At 39.4% G+C, this 27719-nt stretch overlaps 2 protein-coding genes across 15 annotated transcripts in view; both read right to left on the reverse strand.

Moving 5' to 3' along the window:
* PGAP1 (post-GPI attachment to proteins inositol deacylase 1) overlaps positions 1–18627 on the reverse strand; it is a 35901-nt gene extending 17274 nt beyond the window's left edge. Inside the window, exons 1-13 of one of the 3 annotated variants that reach the window (XM_048308757.1) lie at positions 18422–18627; positions 14125–14278; positions 10937–11112; positions 10137–10308; positions 8892–9052; positions 7273–7325; positions 7045–7111; positions 5863–5968; positions 4093–4148; positions 3884–3967; positions 2434–2483; positions 656–707; positions 367–444 (exon numbers count right to left, since the gene is read on the reverse strand). In XM_048308757.1, the coding sequence (XP_048164714.1) occupies positions 367–444; positions 656–707; positions 2434–2483; positions 3884–3967; positions 4093–4148; positions 5863–5968; positions 7045–7111; positions 7273–7325; positions 8892–9052; positions 10137–10308; positions 10937–11112; positions 14125–14278; positions 18422–18574 (1362 nt within the window). In that variant the 5' untranslated portion in view covers positions 18575–18627. Of the gene's footprint in view, positions 1–366; positions 445–655; positions 708–2433; positions 2484–3883; positions 3968–4092; positions 4149–5862; positions 5969–7044; positions 7112–7272; positions 7326–8891; positions 9053–10136; positions 10309–10936; positions 11113–14124; positions 14279–17657; positions 17876–18421 lie in introns of those variants that run through there. The other 2 variants (XM_048308758.1, XM_048308759.1) reach the window with 2 other exon arrangements.
* Positions 18628–19779: 1152 nt separating this feature from the next.
* Positions 19780–27719, reverse strand: part of ANKRD44 (ankyrin repeat domain 44) — a 132258-nt gene continuing 124318 nt past the window's right edge. For 6 of the 12 annotated variants that reach the window (XM_048308890.1, XM_048308892.1, XM_048308891.1 and 3 more), the window contains 2 exons: positions 26585–26676; positions 19780–24439 (listed from right to left, as the gene is read on the reverse strand). In XM_048308890.1, coding sequence (XP_048164847.1) covers positions 24174–24439; positions 26585–26676 — 358 coding nt within the window. In that variant the 3' untranslated portion in view covers positions 19780–24173. Of the gene's footprint in view, positions 24440–25229; positions 26331–26584; positions 26677–27719 lie in introns of those variants that run through there. The other 6 variants (XM_048308895.1, XM_048308894.1, XM_048308897.1 and 3 more) reach the window with 5 other exon arrangements.

The following is a 27719-nucleotide window of genomic DNA, read 5'->3' on the forward strand; positions in this document are numbered from 1 at the left end:
CTGCTAACCTGGGTAAGAGACATGACTGTTCAAAGGTATAACCACTCAGGAACACAACCAGAGTATTAAGAAAAACAAGGAAGACTACTGTTAGAATCTCCAAGAAGAACTCTAAGAACTGATTTGAAAACTATGGTTTTGTACATGTTTCAAGTGCTATTCATGCCTTGTGTTGGTATTTTACCAAAGTGTTTCTGAGCTTACAGAAGATAACAAAAGCTACCTTCAAACCACTCCACAGTGTGGGTCTATGGTTTCTCAAAGCAACTTAGCACATATTTAATATACTTCCTTTTCCTCCTATCATAGCACCTGAAAGTTATGAACACACTAAGCAAGCAATTTCTGAATGTCATATTTTTTTACCTTCTTGCCAACTGCAGGTGGTACCTGAATCACAATGTGGGACAAAGAAGGATAGTCTTGAAGTTTCAGCATCACAACCTTAAAAAGGAAAGGAAAAAAGAAAAAGAAAGAAAGAAGAAGAAAAGCCATTACTGAACATACCCCTTTAGCTCGCCCCTTGCCAGTTCCCAGTTTGTCTACCTCTGGAATACAACTGTTCTAATGCTCCAAAGGGAACAGCTCCTTCCCCTATGACCTGCAACTACCCCTGGAAGCACCTCTTCCTCCTACAAGTTAAGCACACACTTACCTTGGTGGTTGGAAGTAACTCAGCTCTCCAGGATAAATCAGCAGCTTCCAGGCTGTAAAAATTTGTGCACATTAAAGGATGAGCATATTCATTATGCCAGCCCAGCATTATGGCAATGGATTAACACACCAGCTTCTCTCTCGCTCTCTGGATTAATTTTAAATTGAGAAGAAATTTGGGTGTACTGCTGCCACAGTAATTTATCAAGCTACAGTAATTACAGAGAGTGCAAATCTTGTTTGTGCAAAACCAAGCCAAGCAAAGCTCCAAATCTGTCATACAGAAAACCTGCAGCACTTATTAGCCAGGGAACTTCAGACACAAAATGAAACTCTTCATGAACTAAAACAGCATTGGCATTGAATTATCATGCAGTTTTATTAGCAACTTTTAAACATCAAAAGTACAAATTTTCCTATGGAAATATCTAAAATATACCATATAAATGAAAAAGTCTGTTAGCTGTTAGAGAGTTTGCAGCAGTTCTAAAATGGTGTGTACTTATATTGAGTTAAGATACTGAACACGTCCATTCAGTCACTTCAAGTTTTGACTTTTTGAATACCAGAATACTGCTGTTTCTCTAAATAGTGCTCATGACCTCAGGACACAGTCCACAGCAAACCCACTGTTATTGGATCAGGTTTAAGTAGCAGTCCTGAACTAGGCTAACCTGCACTTGATGCTGATCAAAGGTTATTCAAAGGAATAACAACCAACTTCTTGGATCAGGAAAAAGTAATTATGACATCTGGCTATCTGCTGGAGGCAAGTCTCTGGCTGCACACCTCAGTGATCCCAGAACAGATAAATACTCTGCTAGTTCAATTTTGCCTGGAAGCTCTCCCTAATTTGAACGGTAGATTGAATTTGAGTTTATTTTACAAATGTAAGCTAAGACAATGTTTTAAATCCATTTTGTAATGACTGTCAAAACAAAACCACTAAACCACCCACACTTTTAAGTATTTTTCATATGACAGTAGCAATTTCAAAAAAAGAAAAAAAGTAAGACATGCTTTAATCCACTCTTTTGAAGGCTCTGAGTGACACTTGGTGTCTTTTGTCATAGGAGTCTAAAGAAACAGAAGCATAGAGTTGTTTGGGTTGAAAAGGACGTTAAAAACCATCTAGTTCCAACAGCCCTGCCATGGGCTGGGACACCCTCTAGAGCAGGTTACAGAGAACCCCATCCAACCTGGCCTGGAACATCCCCAGGGATGGGGCATCCACAACCTCTCTGGGGGGAGCTGCTCCAATGCCTCCCCACCCTCACAGTGAACAACTTCTTCCTAATATCCAATCTAAACCTGCCCTGTCAGATTAAAGCCACTAACCCTTGTCCTGTCACCACATGCCCTTGGGAAAGGTCCCTCTCCAGCTCTTTTGTAGGCATGGCACTCCTCACTGAGCTCCACTGGGTCATGGAACTGTTGAGCCCAACTCTTTGGGTGTGACCATCCAACTGGCCTCCAGCACCACCCAGGTGCTACAAACCACCTAGCTCAGGAATCCAGCCCAGAGTGTCAGCAAGGAGCAACAAGAATGACTCCTCACTGCTATGAAGGTCAAAAATACAGCTTCATGAAGAAGAATACCACCTATTTTAAGAACAGTCATTCTTTCCTGTTTTCCTGGTGATACAGAAAGCATGAATTATTTACAATAACAATTTTACTTCCCAATCCCTTCCTACAGCAGGGAATTTATAGGCTTTAAATTCAAACACAGTCTCACAAAACCTATATGAATAAAGAACAGGAACTGTTTATACTCACCACATCGATGAATTAGTGTTCATGCAGCCATAAATCCAGCTATTTGTGTCCTGTAAAGTCATTACCATAAAACAGTACATTACCTATGTGTGATTGCATTTATAAATACATTAAAAATACTGATTCTTTACTTCAAGCAATGCAGGGGTTAAAACTGACAATAATTAAAAGACTGATTTTATAATCTTGCAATTACAATTGCAAGGACAGACAGGTGAAGCTTTAGAGTGAAAGGTGGGGGTTTCTAGAAACCATTTTAAAGAACTTCAGTTTGCCACCCTTTCCAGTTATGAATAAATACAAGGTTAAGCAAAAAAGCTTTCATAATTTCTCTTTAAAAAATATCCATCTTACATATCATGTTTAATCTCTCCTAACTAAAAGAAACATCTCAAGGTAGTCTTTGAAGTAGTAGAGGAATACTTCAGATATTTAATGTTCTACTGCTCCGTCCCTTGAGAATTTAAGTGTTCTGAAGTGACGGCACCATGATGCAACTCTCAGACATTGTTTGGTACCTCCCTCCTCTTCTCAAGCTGTACTAGGCCTGTCTTTCAGACATTATAACAAAGGCAAAAGTTATCCTATCAAAGCACAGCTAAGATCACAACATACACGTAAACACTGAAGTTGCCACTGAGAAGGACAATTAGAAAAGCACCAAGCACAGACAATTGCTTTTCACAATGGTGGTATGAATGCCATCTGGTCTAATAGAGGGTGTCCCAGCCCATGGCAGGGCTGTTGGAACTAGATGGCAACAGGGACAGGCAGGATGGAACAGGAAACCATCTCAATTTTCTTGCCACTAATGTAAAACACATGATTCTGAAAAGTTTATTTATCCATCTTCATCTTGCCAAGAGATTAAACCCATTCTCTTATAAAAAACTGAAAAAAAATTTGGCTGAATGTATATGTCTTGAACTAAAAATACAAGAAATGCACATTATGATGTCTCCTCTCAGTAGGAGACAACTGAGATAGTGCTGTTTCCTCATCTGTCTTCCACTCACTTTCCCTGCTCAGTGGAAGATCTCTGTAGCCTTTCAGGCTCACTTAAATTTTATTATGGGAAAGCAAACCTATAAACAGCTTTCCCAAGTCAGAATTATGGCAAAAAACACAGCAGCACTAAAACCAGCTTTTTCCTTCAGAACCATCAATACAGAACTGCACTAAATGAAAGGACAAAGTAATGTAGAGCTAACCATAAGAGTCAAAAAGAAAACATTTAGGGTTCAGGTAGCACTGAAGGTTTCAGATCTTGAACACTAAGTGTGACATGCTAAAACAGATAGTAGCTCTGACATGCATTAGGCTGTGACTGTAAATGGATGGCAGCAATTTCAACAGCTGTTCAGTAACTGTCTTAAAACTGCAGCAAATGGAAATTAAAAAACCACATCTTTATAAATAAACTCCAGACATTAAAGAAGTATTTTCTCACCAACATACTATTTTCACAGTAAACATGACTGTATGATTTTCTGTGGCTTGCAAGAGGAAATGTGAAATATTTTCCATCAGAATCCTTAAAAAAAAAAAAAAAAAAAAAAGGGTCATTAGTAAAAAAAAGCCACAAAACCCCCCCAACAGAACAACCCAAATAAAAATAAAAACAAACATAAAAACACAATGGGGGGGAAAATCACTTACATTGTAAACTGAATAAGTCCATTTTGAGACTTTGACTGTAATCCACATGAAAGCTCCTAAAAATAAATATTTTAGTATGCTGCACTGCAGGACCGATTATCCTTATATCCAAAATCCTGTATTTTACTTATCACCGAGGTCATATCTCCTATCTATACATGGATGTAAACTTTATGTGTTTTAATCAACACTGAGGATTGCTACTGCTTACAATTACATGCAACAGTTATCATCAGTCACACAGGAAACAATAAAGCCCCAGGATCCTGTTACTAAATATAATGGCAAAATAAAAACCCCATGGATCTTGAAACAAAAACCTAAAGGCATCAAAACAAATAAACCAAATTATATAATTACAGGGTGACTGATTAATGATAAGACAACATTAGAAACAGCCCCAATCTTTGTTCCTGTCAGCCTTTTAAGAAAGCTGATACAGAAACTTGTGCAGAGGCACATCAGCAAAGTGAATAACATACAGAAAAAGATAGGAGCAGTTTAAAGATATGGCTAGGGAAAAAGAATAAAACAGTAATGAAGAGATCAGAGTACAAACAATGCCAATTGTCATGCAAGGAGGTTGTATCTTTCTTCCATGTAACAGAGTAGCAAGTTCACAGAAATTCAGCTGTCAGGAAATCACCACAAATAGGAATAAGCAAACATGAAACCAAATTTCAACCAATTCTTCCTTATTGCTAAAAACTGACCCAAAAAAGGACAACTCCCCCCAAAATACCAGTTTCACAACCTCTCTGGTCACTTGTTCCAGTGTTTGACCACCTTCCTGGTGAAACAGTTTTTCCTAATAGCTAATTTGAATGTCTTCTGTTACAACAGGATTTCAACTGCCTATTGTGCTGTCACTGTGAACCTCTGAGAAAAATCTAGCTTCATCTTCTCTCCAATTCTTCATTAGGTAGTTGAAGACAGCAACATGATCCCCCCCCCTCAGCATTCACTTTAGCACGAAAATCCTCAGTTCACTCAGCCTCTTTCCTCATTTCCTAAGCCCCAGGAACTGCCTGTTTTGGTGGTCTTTTGCTCCACGCTCATTTCAGGAGGTGCCAGTGCATAAATGTCTTCTTGTAAGAGGGTGCCAAAACTGGACACCGAAGTACAAGCTACATTAGTACTTCTGCTATGTCTTACACTGAGAAAATTCCTGAAATAAAATGGTTTTCATCAAATGGTTCAGCCCACTTCAGCAAAATAAAGCTGTGCCCCTACAAAACTTGTGTTTAGTCCTTAAGACCCCACACAGTCAAAATCTCTCACTTTTAACTCTGGATCCTTAGGAAGGAACTTTACAAGGAAACCCTTAGTGAATTGTTCATTTTACCCTGCCATGTCATGGGAAAAAGGAAGTGATTGATGAAGCACGTCTGAATATTCAGGATTTCCATGAGTAGCACAAAACTAACACAATGCTCTGCAACACCCAGCCTATCCCTCTTGCAACCATTGTAGATTAGACTGCCCTCTTGACACCCAGCTATTCCCAGTTTCTGAGATTTTCTACTGGACAACCTAGTGTAAATACACTCCTCAGAACCCAAGCTATAGAAAAGTGACAGATTTTTGCACCTACCCCTGTTAACATCTTTAATACCAAAACCAAACAAAAGCAGATTGTTTAGGTCTATAACCTGTATATTGTTTTAGTTTGTCTGAAGGAGGACAAGGTGTATTCTGAAACTTTGTTAGTGAGACGGTATTAACAAAGGAGTATCACTGAATGCTATTCAAAAGAAAACTGCTACACACCTGTGAGTCCTGTAAAAGCTTCAGGATTTTCCTCAAACATCTTTGCAGGGTGTCTCACAAAGTGGTGATTCAGTACAGACATTCTCTTCTTTGGATCCTCAGTTATCTAAAACGAGCACATTTTCAAATTTTACCAATGCATATGATTTAATATCATCATATGATCACAGCTAGCAATACAGTTTTGTGGGTGGAAGGCAGGAGAGATTGTTAGCAGACATTGTACCCTTTCTGTTCTAAATTCAAAACTCTGAAGTGCCATCCATAGTCCATCACTGAAATACAGAGAATCTACACATATTATAAGGCATAGCCAAACCTTTCATAACACGAGGAAACCATTCCATTAAAATTTCTTTATAGACACTCATGCATTCTTCCTGAAATGACACTTAGGCCAGACCTTAGGAAAAATTTTTTTAGGTTTACTAATAAGAGTTCACATATCCAGCTTGCTACACCTCTTTGACTATTTCAAGCATCCAAGTAGCTGTATAGCTACGCTGGGATTCACTTTTGTTTGGGGTTGGGATTTTTGGTTTGTTCGATCAGTTTGGTTTTAGTTTTTCCAAATAAATCTTCCAGGACTAATTTTTGTTTATTCCACTTTCCAAAACTGTGGCCATTACAACTGATTTCTAGAAAGTTTTACCCCTTAGCACAGTCAGTGCTACAGAACAACTGTACTCCTCTTTTTGTCTCTCTAAATCATACATTAAAATAAATATGCATGAAAAACTAGAGAAGCCTGTCCCGAAGAGCCTCAGAGGGAACACCTGAAATCCTTCCTCTTCTACGCCTTGGGCTCTGCTCTTACGTACACATCGAGAGGTCACATTCACAGCTACAGAGCTAACAAAATTTGTTCATCCTGGTGCAAGGTCAACTGAACCTGCTGCTTTATGGAAGAAATGTTCGGCCCATAGCTCAGCTCTAAAGCATCAAGCAGTCAATAATGAAAACTGAGCTAACACCTTGTTAGTTCTGACACTTTGGTCAAACAACACAAAGCCATGGGATTTTTCAAGTGACTGGTACAAAATGGAAAGTTTTCTCAGTATGACTTAGAAGAATCAAAAAGAAGTTTCCTGTAAAATAGGGAGATATTTGTCCTGATTAAGCATTCTGGGATGGAAGAAGAAAGTGTGATGGGTAAACACACAGGAGATCACATATACAGACCTGCCTTGTGTTTTCATCTATGAGATCAAAAAAAGCTCTAATGGTAGCCAGGATCAGTTCTTTGCACCTAGAAGACAGAATAGGTAAAATTAGATCCAGGGTGATAAAACTGGTCAGAACAGACTTCACCATAATATTAAACTAAAGTTAAATTATGGTATAAAGTGATAACAGTAGAAAAGAGAGCTATGCACAGTCAGTCAATTAACCTCTGTTCCATTATCTTACCACACTATGGAGAGATGGTCAGTTGAGGCCCAAGCTCTAGGCACAGCTGAGCTCTGTTCGGGTGAAGGAAAAGGTTAAGCTTTTGTTAGTACTCAGCATTCTGAAATTATATGGAAACCTTTCCCCTCCTTATTTAAACATATTTGCACAATTATTAAAAAGAACAGCCTTTATTTTAAGAGTTTCAGAGCTTAGGGTACAACAGAACAACTTCAGTCACAAATCTTGCAAGCACTGAAGCACTTGTAAGACGGAAATTATAAAACAAAATGACCAAGTTATCTGTGTTAGATAGCAGAGACTAATGGTGAAAGGACAGATAATGGAGTGGAGGAAACTTACCAATATTTCTTCAAGACTGCTTCTATGACTAATCTTACTATTTTAATAACTGATTCTGGCACATGAGAATAGCAGCATGCCAGTGAAAGCTGTTGTTGAGAAACCAAGGGCATCCTCAACAGAAAGAGCCATCAGAGCACCATGAAGAAAGAACTGGACAGTCTGAAGCTATCAATTTCTGTAAGTGCATTTCACGCATTACATTTTAGGGACTAACAGTATCAAAAAACACCTCCCACAAATGGAGCTCATCAACCTATTGCTCAACATGAATCAAGTAAACTATGAACTATTAATGCACTAATCACACTTGGGAAGTAAAAAACAAACTGAACAATAACAACCACAACACAATCTCCAAAATGGAACAAACACAAACCAGAAACAACTGGTACCACTACTCATGAAATCTCATGCAAAATTCTGGTCACCAACACTCAAGAGAAATGAAAATAGAGCAGATGCAGAGAAGGGTTACTAGGACAAAGGGAATGCAGAGTTAATGCTCTTAGCCTAGCAGGATCTGAGCTGAGCCTATTTATAGACAGCTTTCTGTACAACACACAGGGAAGTAAACACCAAGGGAATGGCAGCTATTTCATATAACATTTCTAGCAGATGTCAGAAGAAAGGCATTAAAAAACTGGCTTGTGCAGTAAATGGAAGCTGGAAATTACAAGTTTTCCCCCTCCTTGTGAGTATTTTCCAGCTTCTCCTTGTAGGGAAGAGGTTGAAGGAGAGGGGATGGAACAATGAAGCTAAATACTTTCTGATGACTCTTGATTAATTTTGAAAGCGTAAATGCCTGAAAAAGCAGAAAACTGGACTTGATGATCCTCAACATCCTATTCCTAAATCTTTGAAAAACAACAAATGCAAAAAGAAGGTGCCAAGCCAGAGCTCTCTTTTATAATAAAACACTCTACTTCTATACTGCACATTCACCTTTCTCCATAAACACATCTCTTGCAAAAACATGGGGAAATAAAACCTGAGTTCTGGAACTGAAGAAGTGCAAGCAGGTGGTGAGAAGAAACAGTACCAAGTGGTAGATGATTCCCATCAGTGCCACACATACTCCTCCCGTGGAAGCTCATTTATACTACATCAACTATTTATGATTTTATAACCATACACTATCTATTTAGTGTTTTCACATGCAGTATTTTCATATTTATTTACACTATGCTGCCCATATAGACACTGATACATGCATTACATAAATAACTATCTAACTTAATTCCATGCAAAACCAAAAAAACAGTTTGCTTTTTTACCACAACAGATAAGGCACTGTCATGTTGACTCAATCTCGGTAGAAAAGCCAGTCCTGAACGAACTTGGTAATCTCTGAATCCTCCCGCCACAGAAAGGGTAGTTAAATTTCTTAAATCTTGGGCCTTTAGAATCCAATGATTGTTTACAGCTGTATAAAAATCTATAAAATATATTAAAATCAATCACAGTTTTCCCATAAGCCTATTTGATATACAAAAAAAAGCTATATAAACATTAACTAAAAGTTTATGTAAGCCCCCCTAGAGACATTTGAGCTCTGATTATCACTTGATTCACGTAAGAGAGGAAAATTATTGTTTTAACCCAAAGAGGTAGCAGTTAGGAAAGACAGATACACTTTTTATATCAGCTGAGCACATATATTGTTAGACTAGCAAACCATAGGTTTATTTGAAGGACGGACACAGATTTACTTGAAGTCCAGAAACAGTCAGTAAGGAAGAAGCATTGCACTGAAATCAATTGTAGGATGGAGAATTAATACAAGCACAATAAATCAAATCCAGCAGCTAAAGATAATCCATTCCTCTTGGGTGTCACAGAGGATAATGAAAATTAATGTCTGTTCCCTTTCCTTCACCAATTCCCTCAGTATCTACATGTAGCAGCACAATTATCACTAAACACATACTTAATCAGTATAGTTTAATCAAATCTAGCTTTTCAGGAAGTGTATAGTACATGTAGAATATTATACTTTATTTTTATGCCACAGTTATTTAGGTGACGAGAAAATAAGTTCTTTTTTGTAAATTTTTAAAATATGTAATTATATCTATATTTATATTCTCACCTCCACAACCTTTGGGTATGAAAAACATTAAATTTAGCACCTTCTACAGAATTAACACTACCTCATTTGATAAAGATAAAAATCCTTACAGAGGTCAAGTTTTAAAAGAGGAGGGGAAAAAAAAAGAAAGAAAATGTGTCATTCACTGGAAAGCTTACAAATTTAGTAACATGCCCTGCAACCTATTAAATTACAAATTATTGAGAGCTTCAGGCCTCGCACAGAAACTCAAGTCCACATAATCCATTTTATGTAACACTTGACTTTCTCTGAGTATCCTGGCACTCTCAACAACCTGAGTAACAAAGGAACAGATTGATTACAGTAAACAAAGCAGCACATTTTGCTGTTGATTTGCAAGAATCTCCCCACTAAAGTTTGAGAGGATCAATAAAGAAATACAGTGTAATTAGACAAGTGCAATACTCACCGGTAAGATATTTGTCTAGAGGCATTACAGGTGCAATGTGAGGTGTGGCTTGTGTAATGAGCAGGTTTATAAGTTCAGGCTTAAAATTCTTCAGAGTGAGCAACGCTCTTGCAACAAGACCACCCATGGAATGCCCAACTATTGCAACACTGCTGGGTGCAAATTCTTGATCCTTAAATAAAGAGCAATCAGACACATCAGGATCAGATTTGACATTGAACTGTGCTTATCACTTGTGGACTTTTTCTCCCTGCAAATTAACTTACGGTCTTTCAAGGATAACATTAACTAGTATCAACTTAACAAGCTTACAAATTGAATAAAAATTTACTTGCTACCTCACAAAAATGTGCTTAATATGAAGTATCCAGGTCAAAAGGAAATACTGTATAGCCTGTGTAAGCTCAATAAACTCAAACTTATCTTAACTTCTGAGACTTTTAGGAACAGAGGACATCAAAGAACTTTCACAGAGAAAACTGGATGTAAAGCAATGCTATATTAATATTTCAGTAAGCTACAGATGCTTACATCTCTACTAGAAAAAGGCACCCATTGTGCATGGAAGTATTTATTTAGAAACATAACACAGAACCTCACCAAAGCTCTGGGATTGTCACAAGTACTAAAAATCTGTAAAAGAAAAGCAATTCTCTCTTGCCTTATCATCACCTTCAAATATCTACACACATTATGAAGTCTCCCTCCCTTACTCATCACTCCAGTTTTGCAGCAGGAAAGGCAGCCCAGAATTCCATTCCCAAATGGAAGTACGTTACTCAGCATGTGTCACTACTCACCCTGTACAACTTAAGAATTACTTTTATGCATTCATGCACAAACTTGGTCTGTCGTTGCAGGCTACCACCATACAATGCAACCAACTCCTCATTAAAGTTGACACTGAAGAAATTAAAATGATATTTGAAGTCAACATCTTCTGCTTTTCTAAGTGCAATGGAGCCAAGGGAACGTACTAGAAAGAGAAACCGCATCGATTAGAACAGTCCAACAGTCACTGCTCACCACTATCTTTAGCAGAAAAACACATAAATACATAATTGATTAGGAAACCAATATATTAAATCCATTTTTCATCTCAAGCCATTTATAAAAGACATTCAAAACCAAACCATCTCTTTTCAGCTTACTCCTGACAGCAGAGATATTTTATGTCAAGAAAAAATTTAATACAATGATCAAGGATTATGTCCTTCCACCTTAGGGCTGCTCTTCTCATCTCATTTGCACCTTCTTATTGCCACCAGGACAAGAAGGCATTCTTGATTTCAACTGTAGGGGCATTCCTACTGCTAGGCTTTCCTAAAACTCCTTTGAAGGCCATCAACTCTAAGACAACATTCCCAAATACCACTAAGATAAGTATGGGGGATTGCAAAACCAAACCCTAAAGGACACTTGTCCATCTAAAACCTTGAGTGAGAAAATGTTTGCTTTACTAGGTCTTGCTTTTGACCTGTCTTCCCTGTCTAGCCCTGGCTACCATTTAATACAGCCTTTTGTGTGCAGAATTGTCCCCGAGTTTCCATGGAGACAATGCAGGATGGGAACAATAACAGCTGCAAATAAGAAGGCATGGTAGCAGAAGAAAATAAAAGAGGAAGTCCCAAAAGCGCCTATATAAAATAACTAGTGATGGCCAGAAAGGTCTGCTCAAATCCAGCACACAGGAGCAAGATTCTCCTAGAGCACAACAGGCTGAGAGAACTGCAGAAGCCTCCTTCTCAGAAAAGTCTGCTACAGAAATTAAGGTGTGAAATTTCAGACAAGCTCGTGAAATGGGACAATAATATTTATGAAGTACTTTATATGTTCAAGCATCCAAACAGATATTATCAGCATGATGAGAATTATCAATCTGGTTTGTAGTCAATCATTTCACCAATTCTATCTATATCTAATAAGCAGTAAGACCAAAATGATTTGAAAATAACTGTAAAGTATTTAAAAGGTCAAGTATCTTATAATAACCTTATACCTTGGAGGTCATGGTAAAAGGAACAAGAATATTGCACAAGAGTATCACAAGGCAAGTGTGACAGATTTCTAAAGAGAACTCAGGATCTCAGTTCTCCCAGTCTCAGGTTCCCACCCAACAACTAAACCAGAGCATCTTTTATTCAAAGTCTGAATTTTGTACATTTTACAAAATCCATTTTAGTGCCCATGAAAGACGATGAATTAACATTTCAAAAGTGCCTGTAACACATCAAAACCTCCTGAAGGTTAGGTTGTGAGTGAGCTTCTTCTTTCAAGGGAAAGGACAAGATAAAATGGCCTCAAGTTGCACCAGGGGAGATTTACATTGGATCTTAGGAAATGTTTCTTCCCCAAAAGAGTGATCAGACATTGGAACAGGCTGCTCAGGGTAGTAGTGGAGTTGCCGTCCCTGGAGGCTTTTAGAAGCTGTGTAGATGTGGCACTTAGTGATATGGCTTAGTGGTGGGCGTGGCAGTGCTGGCGGAATGGTTGCATTCCATAATGTTAAAGGTCCTTTCCAACCTAAACGGTTCTATGAAAATAACAAGGCCAGCAAAGGCAGCAGCAGCACTTGTCTTCACTGCTCAGCAAATATGAATATATTTTAAACAACTATGAAAATTGCAATAGCAACAGCTTCTCTGCTCATCTAGGCATCAGAATGAAGTTGTGTTATCTCACAATAAAAACTGAACAAAGTATGGATTAATATGAATTAATTTTAACAAAGGTTTTGCAAAATGCATATATGATTTCTTGCCAGTCTCCATAAATCCATTCCAAAAAGAACATTTTTAAAATATTTACTGCTCCTATAGCATGTAGTACTTCTACTCACCTAGTTTTTTTGTTCTTCAGACATTTCCTTTTGATTCCTAAAATGCCCTGAAAGTACCATTCTATTTCCTGCACAGTGATGTACTGCCATGTTTTTAGAGACAGCATTAATTCACAGATTTGCAATATTTGATGCACAATCACAAAAGTCCATATGGCACCTCTCATAATCATTCTGTTTGTAATCTTCTTTGGATGCTATTGTGCCTGGAAGTCTGTATGGTTTTTCTGAAAGCACTAGTTGGTAAAATATTTTACACTGTTATAAGCTAAGCAAGCACACTCTCAAAAAACCTGACTCTGTAAAGGTTCTCTGAAATCTGGTAATACAATCATCAAGTTTAGTGCTAATATGAGGAAAAATTATCACAGTAAGGGTTCAGACTGTGCTGGTTTTCCCTACACACACATCTATTTTTCTAACGTCATGAGAGTGTTATTTACTGTCTCAAAGCACATTTTAGGGAACAAAAATATCAGTCTGACAAATCCAGACTGGAAGGAATAGCAGGTACCAGAGTAAACGCTGAAACACAAAACTTCATGTACCATTAGCTTTGGCATTTAGAATGAAAAATAAAAATGCTTTAAAACTATTACTTCTTTTCATTTGGAGCCTAGAAATGTAAGAGGGGAAAAAAAGAGGCCATATGTAAAGTGGGAAAATGATGTTACTGAAAAAACACCACTACACAGAGATATAGGGAATAATTAAACTAGAGGGCAAGCTTAGATGATGCTGATTTCTATAGCATGTAATTCCTTTACATTACAGATGACAGATGGTTCCGTTTCTTCTAATCAAATTCAGGTCGTGTTTTATTTGGCATTAACTGCACTAAACATCATTCAAATCAAAACCAACGAGATATTTACAATCAAAAGAACAGCAAGGGTGCAGTGCTGCCAGAGGACAGCATAAAATGTACTGTTTATGGCTTTCAAAAGGCTTGCTCCAGAGAAATATTACATCTTAACCATTCAACTGATTTCAAACAAAAAACATGTATTTTGACTGATTGAAATTAAGCACAGACTAATATGATCAACCATTATGACTCTGTCTGGTACTACTTCAAACAGAAAACTACCTAATGCATAAATCTGAGAGCTTTTTTATAACAAAGCTATAACTCATCTAAACACTTACCTTGTTTGTAACTGCCAGCATTCCCAGGAAGAAAGAGAACTGGAATTCCTGTCAATAGGAGATTTTTGTTTTCTTCAGCATAGTTCCCTTCTCCATAGAGATAGAGCTCATATGCTGGGTATCGTCTGGCTGTTTTCTTGGGTAATTTTATTTTCTGTTGCAGAAGTTAAAAAGAAAACAAACCCCTTGTTTATAGTGTTATAAACAGGAAAATACAGTGGCTATCCAGCCATTTAAATGATCTGGCTTATGTTTTATGGTTTTAAATTACATTCTAAAGAATACAGAATGAAAAAACTGGGTTTGGCTTTTAAAAAAAAAGTAATCAAAACTAGAATATCAAACAAACTGCTTAAATAGGTATTACTCTACATAATGAATGGACGCAGTTACTTACTCTAAACAGTGGTTACCTTTAACTAGCTTTGAAACAAACTGCAAATGAATGCAATTATGTATCTATCAAAGATAAATATTTATCCAAAAAATTATGTATCTATCAAAGATAAATTTACTTTACATTCATAAAGTAAATCCAGGCTTACAATACAAGGGGGGAAAAGGAAAAAAAAGGCACGTCAAAACCCAACCAAATCTGCCAGAAGAGGAGAAGCTGAGACCAGCAACTGGGGCACATGAGCGATGCTAACTATTCCTGATGCACTGGAACGGTTCCGGAGTCCTTTCCAATCTCAGAACAAGGATACAACAGCTAAACCTCGAGAGCAGCGTGGTGTGGGTGACTGTCCAGAGGGCACCTGTTACCTCAGGGTCAATTACACGTGCTGTGGGAGTTCTCTAGCCGAGTTTTACAGAGATGTCACCTGCAGCGGGAGCTTAAACAGCAGCAACCACCCCAATACAGCTCAGCAGAAAAAAACAAACCCGTGGTACTTTGGGGTTTTTCTGTTTCATTTTCAGGGCTGGTTTTGTGGTCTGACAAACCACCTGGTTCTGTAACAACTCAAGGTCTAATGTGCATGTCAGCTGTCACCTTAAAGAAGGCCGTATTTCTTCTATTTCTTAGGAAGAAAACAAGTAACCCCCTAACCTAGCACACAATCGATTCACAGGATTATGATTCTCAAAGAGAAAAGAACAAGATCTCTTTGAACCCAAGGTCTAGGTGAGGATTAATCTTACACCAGTAAGTCAATCTCTTAGAGTCATATGACACTGTCTTAATTAAATGTGTTCTTGCTTACTACTTATTTGGTTTAACTCCTGCATGGAGGTTTGTTGGTTTATAACTCTTGAGTTTCTAAGATAAAGATTTTTAAAACTTTGACAAGTGCAAATACACTCGTGCCAATGTTTAATTATGTTGCAACAACTGAGGGACAAACAAGATAATACAAAAATAAATGTATTAAGGCCTAATTTATAATTTAAGAAAACACTTTTCCAGAATAAAGTCAAAACTAAACTCAGTTTTGCATCAGAAATCCCCTGTAAAGTCTCTCTTAATTGTTTCCTTGAAATAGAAGCATCTTTTTTTCAAATATTTCATTGTTTTCTCTCAGCCACATCTACCATAAAGGTGATTTAGCTTTAATTCCATGCCCCTACACTCTTTCCCTTCCCCTGTTCTTCTCTATCTCTCCTCAGCTAATGACTATTTTCTTTCCTCCTTGGCCTTCCAATTTTTTTGGTATATTGGTTATTTGCAAACTATTTTTATGATGTTTGAGATATATCTATATATTCTATGAGATATCTATGTGTGTATGTTATTTATAGTATTTTAATTATCTTGGTTCATTAACACAACAGAGAGCGTGAGTTAAATTCTTTCGCTGAGAACAAGAAAATTTAAGCTTCATTCAGGGCTTATGTCTTCAGATCATCCTTTGGTCTTTCCCTTTCTCCATCATCTTGCCTTTCCAGCTTCACTGATCTCACTCTTCTCTCCCATTCTTATTCCTTTCTGCTGCTCCTTTTGCACAGGCTTTCAAAATTATGTGAAGAAAACTTCAGCAGTTCCCATTACTAAACTAAGAGTGCCATTGAGATGTGCTTGTATGACTTCCTGACAGATCAAATCAACTCTTCATCCACAGTAACTTCCTGGTTCATTGTCTTTTCAAAAACTTTTAGGGAACATAATATAACATGCTGTTCTTCTTGGGGTCAATGTCAAATGCAAAAACCGCAGAAGCCATGAGAATTGTACTGTCAGAATCCTGGGGGGTTGGTTTTTTGCTTTGTTTTGGTTTTTTTTTTGTAAATCACAGTATTGAAATATTGTAACAAAATAGCAATGTGTAACTCCAAAGGAAGAGAGACATTCATGTTCCGTGATGGTGGGTTTAAATTGTGAAGTCCCAAGACATTGCTTATGTAATCAGTTGTAGCAAGCTACAGCAACTTTTTACAATGTCAATGCAGGCTTCATTTTTCACCCTGGTTCCCAAAGAAATTAGGTTTATGTGAAAAAGTCCTCATTATTAACTTGTGAATCTCACGCCAAGTACAGCTGAACAGGGCAGGTTAAATTCAAACACTGCAATTTTAAAACTCACACAAAAAAAGATGTTCAAGTATTAGGCTGACTGTGAGCTAACCCACACTGATAGACACAAAAGAAATGAAACTTCTTGTTTAATTGCTTAAGCAGTTAATTGTTTGTAATGTGATACCAATCAGGAAGCAAGGACAGGTACCTCCCACCTGAAACTCCTACCCTGGGATTTCCTAGTGAAGGCAGCACTAGACAGACAATAGACACGTCCAACAATGAAGAGGTACTTGTAAACTATAATGCCTTAGCAAACCCAAACGAATTCACAATTTGCCCCCCAGCCCGAAGTGCTGTTTTCTGCACAGTAATCGGGATTACTCAGGAAACAGAAATTCCAGAGGACTATACAGCCAGCTGTGACTTGCATCTCCTGCATGGAACTCCTGCCTTCCTTTAAGCCTTGCATCCCTTACCAGCACAACACCCACCTAAAGATGCTTGGAGATTAAGCCGTGACATAATGAGTAAATACAAAAGATGTGGCGGCAGACAAGAGTCTCAGGCACCCGCCAATAACATCACACAGATTTTGCCAGTAACTTTCTGTTGGTTGGCTTCAGATCGAAGCTGAAGTAGGTTCTGGCTGCCAGGAGATCTGAAAACTTGTCGCGTAGTATTTAAGTATTTATAACTGCTTAAACAAATTTGTTCTACAGCACTGACAAAACAATCCCTGTAGCCATACCAAGTTTCTCTGTTGTATGCTAAGATGGCTATATCAAGGTTAGTAAATCCAAAAATTAACTTTCTGCTTCACTACCAATTTAGACACTAAATTCTTGCTTTTAGATCTTCTTTACTATGCAAGCCAGCTTGCAATCTATTTCTGAACAGTGTTATTTAGAATTAATATTTTTTCAACATAGATTAGATCTCAGATAATGAAAAATGAATGTTCAGAAGTCAACCAATTATGTTTTAATAAGAGAGAAAATGCTGTAGTAAGAACTACTATCAAGAAGAGAAACTGTTTTCTAACAACTACATGCTGCAGTGTTAGCAGCAAACTTACAAATATCCATTTACGTCCTCCCGCGATTAAACCAGAATACCGTCCCCTCTCTGAAACTGATCCCAGGTTTTCAAAGAGACTTCTACAAGGCTCCGTTAGCAAAACAAAAGGGACCTCACACGGATTTACAAGCTCTCCCATGTATATTGTGGGACATGCCACCTCCAAAGTGCTCACCGAGAAGACTTCGCACCACTGTTCACCACCCTGAAAAGACACTAATAGTCAAAGCTCCGTTATGCGTTTTTTTGACACACTGGTTACCCCACACCACGAAGTCACGAAAAGGGCCATGAAGCGCAAGGCTTGGCCTCCTGGGCACTGGCAGTGCTGTCAGAGGAGCTGGCCCAGCCTCTTCCTTTGGCAGCGCCTGCATGAGCTTCTGCCTTTCACCAGAGCTACAGGTACCTCTAGGCATTGGCAGGTTCGGACGCGGGCAGGTTTCACACCGGTGGCAGCACGGACCGCCCCGCTGGGTTACAGGTGGGCAGCTCTTCCACTGCTCTCTGCCCGAGGGGCAGCGCCACACGACGCGGGCACAGCAGCGCGTCCTGCCAGCCCCCGGCCCCGCACACGCCCCAGCTGCCCGTGCCCCATTTACCGCTCGCCGCTCCGGCACGGCGGCGAACCCCGACTGAGGGGCTGTTCTCCTTCCCCAGGGGAGCTGCGCCTCAGGCTCCCGGCTCCGGGCTCCGGCCGCGGCGGGGCGGGCGGCAACGCCCCGGGAGCGCCAGGTCCCACCTGTTACACCCCGCCGCACTCACCAGGTACTCGGGGTACTCGTACATGTAGGTCATGCTGCACCGGTTCTCCTCGTAGACAAAGAGCACGTCCCGCACGCCCAGCAGCACCAGGGCCGCCAGCGCCCCGTAAAAGAGCGCTGCCAGCGCGGGCAGCCGGCGACCCGCCCACCCCATGGCGCCCCGCGGAGCGGAGCGCTGCTCCCCGCGGGCTCCCCGCGCACACGGGCACGGCGGGGCGGGGCGGGGCGGGGCGGGAGCGCCGCCGCCCGGGAGGCGGAGCGGGCGGGCGGCCGCCTCAACCTGGCGGCCACCGCCGGCGCCGGGGGGCGGCCGCCATATTGGGGAGGTCGGGCGGCCGCTGGCCGAGGGGCCCGCCCGCCATGTCGCGGCTCGCGGGGGAGGCGTGTCCGCCATGATGGGGAGGGCGCCGCGCTGGGGCTGTGAGGGAGCTGGGGCTGTGAGGGAGCCGGGGCTGTGAGGGAGCCGGGGCTGTGAGGGAGCCGGGGCTGTGAGGGAGCCCGGGCTGTGAGGGAGCCCGGGCTGTGAGGGAGCCGGGGCTGTGAGGGAGCCCGGGCTGTGAGGGAGCCGGGGCTGTGAGGGAGCCGGGGCTGTGAGGGAGCCCGGGCTGTGAGGGAGCCGGGGCTGTGAGGGAGCCGGGGCTGTGAGGGAGCCGGGGCTGTGAGGGAGCCCGGGCTGTGAGGGAGCCCGGCCGCTCGGCCCCGCAGCGCTCCGGCGGGCCCCGGGGGCACATTCACCCCCGCCGGACGCCACCAGGCCGCACCGCGGGGTCGCGCACCTTGCCGAGAACAAAGCCGCGCGCCCCGCTAGGCAGGTGCTCCTACAGACCCTGCCCTGGCGGGGAGCAGTTCAGTGATAAAAGGCCATAAAGCTACTGGCACTCACTATCTAAAAAGCGCTGCTGGTGGTTTGGTTTAGTGTTGGGTTTTTTGGTTTGGTTTTTTTTTTTGGTATTTGTGTTTTTTTTTTTTTTTTCTTTTTGTGTGTTTTGTTTGTTTGCGTTAATTCAGGTACCTTTAATACCTTAATATCTATCACTATCTTTAAGCTCTCTGCTGCATTTTAGTCCCTGTGGGACTGCTGCCCCAGCCCACTGCAGAGCACACCCAGCAGTGCGGGTGGTGCTCACCAGGGAAAATAGTAAAATATTTAATAACTAACCGAAAAACCCCCCTTACTGTGGCGTTTTATTTTGTTCCCCCACCTCCCCCGAATCTACAGAGACAGCAAAATCAGCTAAGGCAAGGGGTATTTACATATGAGGGAAGTACGAAATAGCTATACATGCAGTTGCATTTCTATCCTCACTGCTGAATACTTAAGCCTCCTTGGCTCCCCCAAAAGAAACAAAATTTACTCAGTTTTCCAACAGTATTGGTACCATTTTTATTTGTAAAAATAACCATCTGAATGCATTGCAATAGTAGCTTACAGTTAGGGTTCTTTATTACATTAATACAGCATTCAGTAGTTGAAAAAGTTATTAAACTGTGCTTGAGAAGATTCAGGTTGAATTCCAAGTCAATCACTGAGTTTAAGTTTTTTCCTCATTTCATATGTGACATATTTACCCAAGTCCTTAAACTTCAATTTACAAAAGCAAACAATACCGACAAAACCCCACCGAAACCATCAAACAATGTTTTATATCGTTTATTACAAATGGTATGCAAAATATAACACTGGCACCAGATGCATATCACCATGGTTTGTAAAGATATATTGCACATGCTAAAGCATAAAATATAAGACAAAACCTACAAAACATAAGATATTGGCTTTAATATGTAGATCACTGCATAAGAAATGCATAAAATTACATTTTATACACACACTCAAGATTGTCACTAGTTTAAAACGCCCTTTCCTATAACACTGACCTAAGGTTTACTTTTTGTGTAATAAGAAAGCATTTTCAGCACTGCAAAAATTATACATTATTCCTATAGAAATTTAGCATATTAATTTTCATTTCAATGCAGGTAGAAGAAAAAGAAACACTTTATACATTCAAAGAAGGTCTGAAATGAAAATTTACTGGTAATATATTGCTTTCATAACACTCAAATGAAAAAAAAAAAAAAAGACAAGTTTCACAAAACATTTCCATTATACACAAATATAAAAAGGCACTCTAATATTTCTTACATGACTAAGAATAAAAATCACAATTTTTTTTTAAAATCATCCTCAAATACATAACCAAGTTTCTCAACAGTACAATGGATAAACAATTCATTTCATGTGTTTGTTCTAATTCAATAACCTGGCAGTTGTTTACTGCATAAAAGTACCAAACACATTTTATGGTGCCCTTTTAGTAGCGATGAACAGAAATCCCCTGAGCTATTTCACAGCAATTTCAGGCAGTCCAGAGGTTGTAACTATTTATGAGAGAGACTTGGGAGCCCATCCTGCTCTGGATTCCACCTGCAGCTGTGGTTAAAATACAGGATGAAACGATCCTGCCAATACACCTGGGCAGGGAGCTGCCCCTCCCCAAGTGCCTTCTGCTGGGTGCTGACACAGAAGTTGTCCATGTACTGTAAGTTGCAGGATCCAGGGTTAAGTGCAACAATTCTGTATGATTACTCTTGTAAGAAGTCCACAGAAAGGCAAGGAGATTATTTACAAGAGTAACATTACTCCCATGCTTAAATACCTGCCCTAAACATTTAATTCTACATGTGATAAATTACAGATTAATGTGCTAGCATACAAAAAAGGGATTCTGGTAACTCACGTGAGATGTGGGACAGGCCAACACCGAGCACTTCCAAGTGTCTCACTCATGGCAGTTTTCCTCCTAAATCCAGCACCCTCAAAACGTGACCTGTGCAGTGCCCTTGAGGTGCAAGCACAGCGTACGTTCCTGTGCTTTTTGGAATGCTGCATCCTGACAGCATGTAGGGTTTCAAGGGTAAAGGTTAGATTTGGTGCCTGGAAGGACCAGCATGACTCAGAAATAAATGACCTCTGCTTCTGGGATGCACTAAGAGGCAGCAGCTGTTGCACTACACAGTTACCAGCGTTACGAGGTATCGCAAATAGAAAAAGTTTTGGTAACTGTATGGTAGCAGGTAAAAATACTGAAACTTTTTAAATGGCTGCTTAAAACAATGTAACAACTCTTTATAAAGAGGGCTGGTTTTCTCTTAATGAAGCACTGTAATGTAGGATAGCGTAACTTTCTGTCTTTCAGGGTGAGACTTACAACTAATCCTGCCAAGAAGCCTGCCTACATTTCTGCTTAAAATAAGATTAAAATGCTGATTCTGCTGTTAGACAGGTGGCAGCTATTTCCCATATGTTTGTTTTCAATGTCATCATTCCACATGAAAAACCCCCAAAATCTGGGATTACTATTCATTTTGGAACAGCCACCACTGAAAATTTTAAAAATTGATCTCTACTCTTATTTTCAGTGTTTTAAGTAAGGTGGTTATTGCTTTTCTGCAATTCTTAAAAGCAAAAATGCTGAGAAAAATAAATTAAAATGTTATTTGGTGCTATTTCTGAGGAGAAAACCAGGGGTTTTGGTTCTCTGTCATTCTACTGTAGAAACTAGAGTTAAGAGAAAAGAGGGGGTTTTTTGTTGTAAACTTTGGAAAATTTTTAATGTTCAAGGAAAAAAATATTCAATTTTAGTAAGGCAAAATAAACTTAATATATAAATATTTTTTCCCAATTAAAGAACTGAAATCTACCAATAGATTTTCAACAATTCAGCGCAACAGGGCTAAAAACTGCAAGTAAAATTAAAATTCTTGCTTTTCCTTTACCCTGCCAAAAGCGAGCACCGAGGAAGCTCATCTCACCCTCCCGGCACAGACACAGGCCTGAGACAAGCTGAGTGTGAATCACAGGAACACCTGACTCCATGCTCTACCACCTCCTCTCCCCTCTCCATCACAGCTGCATGGGTTTTCTCACCTGTCTGGCAAGGGGCTGGATCCCTTTCAAACAAAGGAAGGTGTTTTGCTTTCTGCTTTTTCCCAGCACAGCCAGCAGACCTAACCTTTGCATTCCACACAAGATGGGATCTCTCCCAGAGTGCATCCACCCTTCCTTTTGCTCCTCAGGCCCTCAGTCTTGCCAGATTCGCATTTCATTTCACATCATTCCAAACAGTATGCGTGAATGCTAACTAGGAGAACAAGCCATAGTTATTTTTCCTGGGCATTTGTTTCATTTCAAATAAATAGAAACACATTTACATTAAAAGTATATGAACATATTCTTAAGTCTGGAAAAAAACCCCACCTGTAGTCAACACATCATCAGTTAAAAATGTCAACTTGAAACCTGTGTCATAAAATGTAAAATTCACCCAAGACTCCTATTACCTCAAAAGTTTATATTTTTATCATTTAGAAAAAACTACTTCATTATGTCACTCACATTTGAAGAAAAAAATAAAAGTAGCAAAGTCTTCAATTTAATTACTGAAGCATTTTGGTCCTCTTGGTACGGCTGGTTAGTTCATGATAGTTTTTTGTTTGTGTTTTTTGTTTTTGTTTACAAAGTCTCATTCTTCCTTTTGTACATCTGTTGCAGAGGAGGGTCGGGGTCCATTTGACCTAGAAACTTTGGCAGAAGGAGTAAACATATTCACAAAGTTGACACTGCTTTAAAAGCTGGTGACAAAAGGCTTTTTCGTCTATCTCTGGTCCCCTGCACGGTACACTGCTATGTTTCTGGTGTTTGGTATTTCAACTTTTGGTGTTATGCTTTCACTGCTTTACCTTTGCTCTGTTAATCCAAACACTGGCAAAAGTATTTTAAAATTCAATACTGTTTGCAGTAAAAATAAGTTATTTAACCACAGAAAAGGAAAAAAGCGCCATTTAAGTTGGCAAATCATTATAAACTTTTACGTACACCTTTGTCTACACCTGATTTCTCCCTCTCTCCCCTTTTTGTTTCTGGTACTGGATTCATGATTAATGGCTCAGGTGACAGAAACATCTAATGACCCTAATTCTGTAGTGCAAATAAACCATACACATTTGTGCTGAATTGAAAAAAAAATAAGGGCCAAGTGATTTCCATTTTATAGAAGTGATGTCCATGGGAAAATATGGTGAGATGAGCAGAATTTGTTCTTAAGAGTTAACAACTACATTTTTCTAATTGTGTACTGCAACTAAGAACTGTAAAAAGTGCCTTCTGTTTGTTTAAGTGCTTAATACAGGCAGAATGTAAAAGGTTTCATTTCTTGTAGAAAAGTAATACAGGCAGTTTTAAGATTATAACTTTACCTTTGGTTTGTGTAAAAAAATTATCTAATTCACAGAGCCCCTGGAAGCAGGAAACAGACAAACATAGGAAAGGGGTGATGCTCGAATCTGTGAAGGCTATGTTGGAAATGGGATTGTGTACTAAAGGTGCAGCTAAAACATGAAAGAACTCTTTACAAACAGTTCCCTGTTTATTTGTGCTGTCAAAAAGTAAAAAGGCATTTTCTCTTTTCTACTTAAAATAAGAGGTAGAGACTTTCCACAGGGGCACTTTGGGCCTAAAGAAAACATCAGGAAACTGAAAAGCTGCAGAACTCTAATAGGAACATGTTCCAGTAAATCCCTCTAATTTTGTTATTTAAAGGCTTGATTCTCATCAACACTACAAATCTTTCAATACCTACTTGTCAAGAATAATAGTTAAGAATATAACTGTGGGATTTAAGCTGTTTAAAAAGACAAAAATTAAAGCTGAAATGAAATAATAATGAAAAAAGTTTTCAAATACCAATGAGTCAAAATGTTTCAGAATCTGAATCATTTTCATTGTACCCATCCTCTGTTCCTATGTTGTTACTCAAGGGCTTATTGTAAGAGTTAATGCTACCCATAGTGGAGCCATCGCAGAGGTGTGTCCTGCCCAAATTGTCTTTTTTAAAACAAGTGAAGTTGAAAGCCGTCACTGAGCTGGAGGGAGAAAAAGGCATCATGGTAGCCAAAATGAGTGCCAGGCAGTCAGCCACGTCTTTGTTAGGAGCACAAGCCAGGGCTGGCGTATGACCTGGGCACAAACGCAGACAAGGCAATGGTTAGTATGAGGGCACCCAGGGCACCCAGCATTCCTCAGTACATCTCTAGGGACACCGTGGGGAGATGTATGGGGGTTACACATGCCAGGCAATGGTGTTACTCACTCACGTGGGACATGCTGGGAGATACAGGCTGGGGCACTGCAGTCACCGGGACCACAACAAGCACTGCTTGTGTGAAACCAGGCAGCAAACAGACTGCACCAGTGGAATCAAAGCACTTGCTAAACAGTTCTACAGCACAGACAGCACGGTCAATACAGAACACGGGGAGTACAGCAACAGCGACAGAAACTGGCATCGGTTTCTGTGCGTATGAACAAGCCTCATTCTGAGAACAACGACTTTCATTAAACATGAAAGATACTAGTTTTAAAAAATTTTGATGTAATAACAAACAATTTTAAAGTTTGTTGTTGAGTATCTACTCAACTTGGAAAGCAGTTTATTTAGGAATTAAATTATAAAAGAATTAGACCAGTGCATGGGATACATGGATAGCAGGTATGACTACATGGATGTTTAGTTACCCAAATGTACATTGTGTTAGAAGAATAATGGCTGTATTCAGCAAGCATGACACACTTCAAATACAGAGCTAATATGACTCCAGTGTCAGTCAAGCGAAGGACTGGGAAGCTACTAGAAGCTTGTCTTCACGGCAGTTGCACTTGGCTCCTGTCCAAGCACTGCCCCTTTAGCAGCTCTTCACGTACAGGAGCCATGGAAGCCAGTGTGCTTATTATACTTGCTGTCTGTACATTTTACAGGCTGCTGTGCAGAACTCTAGCACTTTCCAACAAATCCTCCTTTATGCTAAGAGCTGAAAAATTCTTTTACAGATGGTTAAATCTTAAGCACTGCAGCAATAGTGATGTGAGGCAGTGGCCACTTCTGGTACCTACTGCCTCGAGTAAGCCAAGATCTGCAGCGCAGATGAATTTGGTAGGCAAAAGTGAATACAATTTTTTGCAAAGTACCCATATTTAAGCACTGACTGCAGTCAGTGCATTTCCTCTTCCACTGAGTTCCAAGTGTTAATATTCTTTAGAATATTAATATGCACATGCACCAAGATTCTACTTGAACATCTCTCTTTTAAACTGTGCATGCTGTTCCCAGAAACACTAAATGTGTATAAAATTTAAACTTAATTTCAATTTGTTACATACAGGTTACCTGGACTTGTATGTACTATTTTAAGGATAAAATCTGTGGTTAGAAGCTAGTCTGGTTCATTTTTCTGTCCCCTATCTCTAAAATGAGGTTAGAGTCAGATGACTTTCATGGAACTCATTCATGCAAGTATAGCTAGGTAGCATTTGGTTTATAGTAAATACCACTCAGTTCTTTTCATCCATAGATCGCAAATGTCTTGCAATCATGGGTGAGTAGTAGTATTATTACTTTACAGATATGGAAAGATGAAGGTACCAAATTGTTACATTAATGCCATTAAGTTAGTATTGTAAGAAAGACCAACTTATTTCAGGAAGATATTTTTAAAAACTGTAATTGTAGAATCATATCCCTCTATGGTTCTTTGTAATTTTTAGCGAAGGACTTCATCAAAGTGTGAAGCAAAATTATTTAATTTAGTAACTAATTATGTATTTTACGAGGCAACAGTAATTTAATTGCATCTTGGATTAGATCAGATAATTGGCAAGCACAAGGTTTGATCTCAGAATGAGCTGGGACACACTCAAACATATGTTGATGGTTTTCTTCCTACCCATTAAAACATGCGCTGATTGAATGCAAAATCCTTAATTCTTCTGCAAGGTGTCAGAATTATCCGGTGCCACTTGCATGTTTAGGAAATTCAAGTTACCACTGCACTCAGGCATTAAAAAAGACTAGCTGTTGACAGTACATGCAAAATGAACAGTAAAAGGGACCACTGTGATGTTTAGAATAAATTTTTATACTAAAGAAAAATGAATAGCATCTTTTTAATTTTTTTAAATAGGTACTCACACAACTCAGTGTCTGTTCTTGGAAGGATAAAAGCATCAATGAAGTCTATCATCACCTTTTAATTCTATTGCTTCGGTCTGTTGTAAAATTACCTGTTGTGTCCTACTGAAGACTGTCAAATAGTATCATTTACTTACCATTTTCATCCACTGCCAGGACACAGGCCCCTTTGGCCAGCAACTCTTCAACCACCACCTTTAGGCCATTTCGTGCAGCAATATGAAGAGGTCTACAAAAACATAACAACTACATTCAACTTCAGTTTACAACAGATTTTCTAAACAAAGTTAGGCAATGCTTAAAGCATACCCAGCATCTGAAAGAGAATGTTTTACTTCCTTGGATCATTAGAATTATATTGTAGACACTACATATTATTGCAGGCTTTGAAATAATAGTCTATAAAATAGATGTGCAAGCACACAAATACTTAATACTTTCTAGTCTAAAGACTTTCTTTTAAAAGTTCTCATTTTTGCACTGTTTGCAGCACACAGTTGATATTTCAAAGGAAAATGAATCCAAGACTGAAGAAATGCCTGTGTTCTGTCCTTAATTCTGGCTGCTACGGACTATTCAATATCACTGTATTGCCTTTTTATCCTTGAATACTCAATTGCTAATCTCTGTTACTGCAGAGCAGCTGGAAATTAAAAATAACCATTGGTTTGCGCCTTCCCTGGCCCAACACCCAATGCTCCTGTTTGGGGACAGCTAGCAGGATAGGAAAAACCTTTTCATATTGGAAGGGGGGAAAAAAGGGCTAAGATGGAATGAATTCTTCTGCAAGCTCTACGTGATCCGCCACCTGAATTGATTGGTTGAATCTCCTATGGTGGGATTCCCCCATGCCAACAAACAGTTGCAGCTGATAATGTATGCTATGTACAGGAGTTGCACATAAAATATCACCTGAAAAGCCTTCTGAGAACTGTATGTACCACCTTAAGTCTAAGTAAGTCTAAAAAATTATTTAAATTTAAGTAGAATCTCAAAAAGCTAGAAAATGCCAGCTGTATACTTACATATTTACACATTTTGATATAGTCTTCAAATAAATGACCTCATATAATTTTTCCACCAGATCATGCATAGAAATGGCATCAACAGAATCAAAATTAAAAGTGAGAATGCAACACAATTTGGGGTTTTTTTCAAGGGAAAGCATTCAAAAAAATCAGAAATTAACTTTACTGTTCTATGAAATAATCTGAGACATGAATTTGAAATGCTAAACTGGAATATTCTGGTAAATCAACTGAACTTGAGAGG

Source organism: Corvus hawaiiensis, chromosome 7 (assembly GCF_020740725.1).
Source record: "Corvus hawaiiensis isolate bCorHaw1 chromosome 7, bCorHaw1.pri.cur, whole genome shotgun sequence".
NCBI classification, from domain to species: domain Eukaryota; kingdom Metazoa; phylum Chordata; class Aves; order Passeriformes; family Corvidae; genus Corvus; species Corvus hawaiiensis.